The sequence below is a fragment of the Protopterus annectens genome, chromosome 4.part0, assembly GCF_019279795.1.
Source record: "Protopterus annectens isolate FY-2018-M chromosome 4.part0, PAN1.0, whole genome shotgun sequence".
Taxonomy (NCBI): domain Eukaryota; kingdom Metazoa; phylum Chordata; order Ceratodontiformes; family Protopteridae; genus Protopterus; species Protopterus annectens.
The window spans coordinates 386,534,281-386,541,684 of NC_056733.1; the positions used below are offsets into that span (position 1 = coordinate 386,534,281).

The 7,404-nt window shown below is 36.1% G+C and overlaps 1 protein-coding gene across 1 annotated transcript in view; it reads left to right on the forward strand.

Moving 5' to 3' along the window:
* Positions 1 to 6,404, forward strand: part of LOC122799348 (transmembrane protein 132D-like) — a 2,658,181-nt gene extending 2,651,777 nt beyond the window's left edge. Inside the window, exon 8 of the mRNA XM_044068340.1 lies at positions 3,496 to 6,404. Within this exon, the coding sequence (XP_043924275.1) occupies positions 3,496 to 4,689 (1,194 nt within the window). The 3' untranslated portion in view covers positions 4,690 to 6,404. The remainder of the gene's footprint in view (positions 1 to 3,495) is intronic.
* The last annotated feature ends 1,000 nt before the right edge of the window (positions 6,405 to 7,404 follow it).

A 7,404-nucleotide genomic window follows, 5' to 3' on the forward strand; every position in this document is an offset into this window, starting at 1 on the left:
TTATTCTGTAGGCATAGTACCATCTGAAACAACAATGAGACAACAACGTCATCAAACAAATTCTTACCAGCAGAGAAGGATCTTATCAGTCACCTGTAAAGGTCAGACATTTTACAGTGGATTTCCTTAATGCCTCTGGACACTGCATCAACAAATAGTTATTATATATGTAAAGAAGCAAGTATATCTTCCTCAGAACTATCACTCCCAGTACTTTGAATTTTCAGTTTGCCCCTAAATATGGCAGTATGTTTGTATGCGTTGCTTTAAAATCTTCTTCTACAAATATGTATCCAAGCAGTGCAGACCTCAATTCAATACTTGTAAATTTGTGGAATCCTTAAACTAAGGAAATACAGAGACATCTGCTAGTTAAAAGAAACCTATTCTTTAAGTCTGAACAAGTCATTCTATAACCATTTACATAGTACACCATATTTTTGCAGTGTATATGCAGTTGAATGACTAGCCCCTAGGATTCAGAAAGACTTAGCACAATGTGGAAGACTTACCTTGGAAGATTTCAACATCACACTAAGCCTTACCAACTTAAAGAACACTTCCTTATTGAGATTTTCCCCTCATGAGGGCACACCAAAGAAAGAGGCCTCACAGGTGAAGCCACATGCAAATATGACAGTCAGGAAGAGTGACTAATGGTAATTAGCCAAGCGCTCTTCTTCAGTAATGTCTGTGGCTCCCAATTTCCTCAGTTGTGTAAAGTTTTACTCTAGAAGGAAAATACAGCTGTCACACATTTACTAACATGGGAATACTCATGGTGCGGGTAATTTAAGGGAAGAGGTGGGGTAGAGGGGTATGTTACCATGTGTGTGTGTGTGTGTGTGTGTGTGTGTGTGTGTGTGTGTGTGTGTGTGTGTGTGTGTGTGTGTGTGCGCGCATTTATAAAGGGTGATACCTTTACTAATGCCATGTATGAGCTGTTAGATAGGACATTAGTATGGTTAGGTCCAATAGTACTATGTTCAATTCATACGCATAATAATGAAATCTAATTGTGGATATACATGCTCTGAATCACAATTTCTCTCTGTCAATCTAATTAACAACCTACACAGGCAATTAAGTCAGATAGTTAAAATTTTAATTAATCCCAGTGTAGATCATCTCAAAACTGCAGTTGTTTCTATAGGTTCACAGGTTCATATGTAAGCACTAGGTTTGCTGACCTTGTGGACCATTTTAAGCCTAGCCAGTTTCCCAATATGTGCTCAAAATATCTATTCCCATTTGGTTATAGACTGACCTTACCCAAACCATGGTTGATAATTATATATCACCCTTAATAAGAATAAATAGGATCATACCACAGATAATTTGAGGGGACCTATGCTTAAGATAAAGAGTTTAGGAGCTGCCTCTGTCCATTAGTAGTAATACAGGGGGCAGAATTGGAGTAAATATTCTGTTTCCCATCCATAGACCTAAGTTGCACTTGAAAATGGACAGGGATGAGGATGTTTTTGTGTACTGGGAGTCTGTTCCACAGAAGTGCTCTCCTCTGTGAAATATACCTGTCCCACCAAATTGAAAGCTAAATGCTTTCCAGGCTTAATAGCTACCTCTTCCTTCTGTCATCTACTTATATGTATTTCTTCATTCTGAATTTTTGTTTTCATTGATAATTTATTCTTTCCATTGTTCAAATTTTGCCAAGCATTTACTTAATATACATCTTGATCTTACATATATTAGTCATATGTCCTTACAGACTTTCTGTCAACTGCATTTGTGTTGGCAGTTCTTTAATAATAAGAGATGGTTTCTCAATTTACAACCTTTCAGGAAAATTATGAATATAACTTCATATAAGTACAGAAAAATGTCTATTAGTCCCAAAGGAGAGATACAATGCACTGCAGTTTTTGTAACATACTGTTTTCATCCTTTGATTTATTCTTACTTCATGCAGACATACACTAAACAAGCTGGTGTTCCATAAATTGCCTGTAGGACTGCATGTAATGCAAGCATGAGTAAAAGTGTACATTCTGCAACAGACCAGTGCCCTGTCCAGAATGGAATTCAAAACCTTAACCCCACTGACTCCCTGCATAGGTCTCAATATCCCTCAATTCCTGTAAAAAATTGAGTGGGTTATGGGAAAAGGAAGATGGATGGATGGATGGATGGATGGATGGATGGATGGATGGAAGGTGAATAAGCATTAATGATTTTTCTCATAGCATTTCAAATCCACTATTTGTCATTTGCAAAATTTTGGGCTGATTTGCTTTAATGTTTACCTCCCACCTTGCTGCAGCCCCATGTCCATTACTTCACATCTCAGCAGGCATACAGTTTGAACTGAGCTGAAGTCTGCCTTCCATTCTTTCCCCTTATCAGTTTCTACAGAATTATAATTTTTCTGTTCTTCCCATTCCATCATTATTTTAAACATTTCATATCCCCATTTCCTGCAAGGTACCTCATCACTCCTTCTTGTTTTGTCATGACTGTTTTACTTGTCATTTCTAACAATTATACTGCTGTCATTTTTAATCTTTAATATATTTATATTTATTAGGCTCCATTAGGCTGTGGTTGTGCAGCAGTTAGTGTTGTCACCTTAAAGCAAGAGGTTCTCCCGTTCGATTCTTGGCTGGAGCGCCTTCTGTGTGGAGTCTGCATATCCTCCCCACAGTGATGCTTAAAGACATGCAGGTAGGTGCATGCGTGAATGGGTGTGCCTTCTTTGAAGGTTGGACATTGGGCTGGCAACTCAGCACCGTAAAAATCCACTGCCAATCATTAGCGGACTGGAGTTCCGCTGTAGTGACCCCTAACTGGGAAATGCCAAAAGCCTTTAAGGCTCCATTCCTTATACTTGATACTAAACTACTTAGCTCACAATTCCCCAGCAGCAGAACTCAAAACTGATAGCTTAAGTGTACAGATGCCTTTTATATTGATACTTGAATCCTATACATTTGCTGGCAAATGCTGTACCAAGTAATTGCCATCAACAACATTCCTTCTATACCTTCATTCTTTATTATTTTCACTATAAGATTGCTGCACATCAGAGAAAAAGTCATTACTGACCTGCATGAAGTATCTGTCTTATTCTTTCTCTTGGCGGCTGTAGACTCAGAAAACAAAATAAACCACACATGACAAGCAACATCACATTTCAGCTATATGAAATGAATAACACAACATGGACAACTACTACCTCAGTCAGTAAAGCTCATATGAGCGATTTCTGTTGAGGAGGTTTGCATAATTCTATTAAATATCATCATTCTTATTATTTCAGTTGAATCACTCTCTCAAGGAAGCAATAACTCAACAACTACTTCAAGTCACTTTTGTAAAACATATTTATGTGTTCTATAAATATGTCAGGAGTAACAGGTTATGCAGAAAGAAATGCTGCATTTTGAAGGTGAACTTTTATATATTTGAAAGAACAACAAAAATAAAGCTAACTATGCAGTGTATTAAATATATTTTCTTTCATCTTTTTTACAGGAAGCAGTGATCAGTACCTGGATCCAGTTCAACGATGGCTCAGTCACCCCACTTAACATATACAACCATATGGACTTCTCAGTCTCTGCTCTATCCCTGGATGAAGGTGTTGTTTCAGTTCAGCAAGACCCCCTGTTAAAGTGGCCAGTCATAGTGGCAGAAGGAGAAGGGCAGGGGACACTGATAAGGATTGAATTAATGATCAGTGATTCTTGCCAGAAGTCTAAGAGAAAAAGTGTTCTGGCTGTTGGCACTGCAAATATTAAAGTCAAATTTGGTCAAAACGATGACAACTTAAATGCCAGCAATAACGAATTTGTTGCTGAGCTAGAAAATCACACAAGTGATAGAAGGCATCAGAAATCCATGGTTCAAGAAAAGACAAATCAAGAAAGAGAATATTTTGAAATTTCTTCTTCTGAAGGAATGGAAGGTGTAATTAAGAGATTTGCTACCACAGTTAAGTCAGTTATAATTAGGAAAGCAAATACAGAGAAACATTCCAACGAAGATGATTCAAGTCATGTACAGACTATTCCTATAGACTTCACAAACTTCCCTGCACATGTGGATTTGCCTAAAGAAAACGGCAATGAAGAGGACAATGACCTATCACAGACGTCAAGAGGATTAACAGATTTAGAGATTGGGATGTATGCATTGCTTGGTGTGTTTTGCCTTGCAATTTTAGTCTTTCTTATCAACTGTATAACATTTGCTTTAAAATACAAGCACAAACACTCTCTAGAGGAAGGGCAGAGGGGCAGGAGCCACTCCCATGACTGGGTGGGTCTTGGTCATGGGACAGAACTACTTGCCAATCATGTCAGCCTTTCACCTCATCATGAGGATCATATGACTGAAATTGACAGTGGGTTGGAATTTGATGACAATAAACATCTCCCAAATGGGAATTCAGAAAAAAATGTTAGAAGTCAGGTTTATATGACCCAAGAAACAGTTTTTAACGAGGGCAGTGAACAAAAACATGAGCCCTCCAACTCTCCTACCTCAAAGCGTAAGCGAGTAAAGTTTACTACATTCACTACTATTCCCCCAGATGATGGGTCACCTAAAGTGAACACTACTGCAATGAACAAAGATACTGACATTAAATGGGTGTGCCAAGATATGGACCTTGGAGAGTGCAAAGAAATTAGAAACTATATGGAAAGGCTAAATGACAATTTGTAACATGTGTTTTCCTATTGTACTCACCTTTATGCCTTTAATTTTGGTCATGAGGCACAAAATATATAAAACACAAAGACATGTTAAATTTGATGAATTTCAAAATGTGTTAAATTATGGTAAGTTAAAGTCTTCAAACAGGATGACACAGCTACTCTTTATAATCTTTTTTTCTGCCTGCTTCCTGACAGCAAGATGAACGAAAAATGAATAATTATGCCTACCTGGTGACAGTAATGTGAACAGAAAAATGAATCAAGCTTACAGACACACTAATAAATAAGACAATATGAAAAGTTCTGTTTTTGAGTGGGCACAGACATACCGTTACTTCATTTGTATTCAATCAGGGATGCTACCAAGAATCACATATGGAAATTTATTCCTTAATTTGGGATAAACCTTGATATTAAAAAGCGTGTTGCACAGAACAGCAGACATCAGTATTTTCTCATAGTTTCCAAGAACCCCATGATCATGACAGCTGTGATGTTTGTTGCACTGTAAATACAGTGTTCATAACTGTTAGTGTTAGCACAGTCCAAAGGTACACTGTTAGAAATATATTCAGATCTGGGAATTTTTCCTCAAATTACTCAAGCTGTTAATCTGTTTGATACAATTCTGCTATGAAATGGGACCATCTGTGCTTCTGTATAACATTATGTGTCTGTGTGCTTATATGTATGTGTGTTTATATATCACCCACATGCATATGCACACACATGCATAGGAATATATTTTGTATATAAACCTGTGTACAATATACAAGAATCTTTATTCATAACAACATTATTCTAGATATCTTGCTCTGGATAGTCTGGAGCTGAATAATTCTTTGAGCCATTTCCCAGTTTACAACATTTTTTTAATGCTTGTGTTAAAAAAAAATCAGAAAAAAAGTTATGTAAATTATCTAGAAACCAGACTGGCATACTTTCGACATGTCAATATCAGTAATTGTAGGCGCCCACAAAGCAGCAATTGTTGAAGAAGGACTGGAACATATTTTATTAAAAGGGGACTGCACTCAGCTGTTTATTTTGCTTTATTTGGATAATCTATGCCAAATATTGACTTCAGTTCTATTGTTGTCACATTATAACCATCATTGCAGTAAATCTGTATTTTTTTATCTATACATGCATAGTGAGTTTCTTTTTAGAACCATAGGTACTCTATATACTTTGTTGTGTTTTGTTTTGTTTTTTTCCTCCTGTTTCATTGCTACATACAACCTGTGTTCCATGAGGGGAATATATCAATTAAAGTGATACAGAGTGCAGAGTACAGTTCTAAAATATAATCTGTTAATACACCAATGGTTGAAAATGCATATTCATCTTATTGTAAAGTCATTAATGACACAGCTGTAGTAGAATCAGGAGCAGATGTAAAAAAAATTGGTTAGTACAGAAAATAATGCATACAAACTATGTGCAGTTCTCTTTTTCTATATAGTCTCCTAGCATGTAGAAGCAATCTATGCTTTAGCCCTCAGGTTTAACAACTACCTATGGAATCCATAGGGACAGCAGGTAAAACATGATTGGATTTACTGTTACTGAGTTTCATGGCCAATGTTATTTTTAATATTTTTATATGATGCAGTCCACATATACTCTTCACATTTTGGTGGCATTTTAAAATAAGCACATTGATCCTATAACATTTTCAAACCAGACTGTGTTTTAGGGTATGAGAATGTAATATTTATTAATGACTATAAAATACAATAAAATATACAAATCCTTTTTTGACTATACTAACTTCTTAACATCAGTTTCTCACATAATGCTACTATATTTCAGAAAGCATGCACATAGCCTTAATCTTTACATTTAATTTCTATTGTGCAAGAAATTATGACATTGCATGCATTTTTACACTAGTATAAAGGGTGAACAAACAGGTGAATGATGACTCAGCAATGTCTGTGTGTGAAAGTCAGGATTCTCCAAACATCTAAATGTTTGTTTTTGAAGTGGTTTGTGTTTATGATAGTGAGTATAATTTAACCCATTGCACATCAGCTTCAGTACCTGAGCACAGAAATAGGGCCTCCTACCCACTACCACACACATAAATAATGGGAGAGGGGAGGCTTTCCCATGTGCTGCCTCATTTAAGTTCTGAGACTGAATTTTGTTGATTAAGTGTTAAAATTCCCACTTTCACGACATTGTTGAACAATTACTGTTTATTTTTTATTTTATTTGACTTTATTGGCATTTTCTTTGTATGCATATTTAACACTAAACTACCCATACATTTCATCATTGTAGTGCATGGAGCACCATGATTATATGCCAAATTTGAGAAAAAGATAAACCTGGGGATACAATTGAGTATATTACCGTTATTCAAAACTAGCCTCTTTACTTTCAAATCCACATATTTTGCTAGAGGTGCAGTCACAGAACCTTCAGCTGAAACTATAGCTCTCAAAGGTGGATCATTTACATCCTTGTGCACCTTTGGAATACCAAAAATAGAGGGCACTTTACATTTCTCCACATGTAAATATCTATAAATATCCACATCTATTAGTCCTTCCATTAATAAATCATTTAATAACACCTGTATTTTTTTGTATGCTATATTAATTTCGTTAATAGAAGTTTTTGTATATTTGTCAGAATTATTTAAAATGTCCATCATTTTTCCTTCATACAAGATGTAATCCATAAGTACTACCCCCCCCCCCAACTTTGTCTG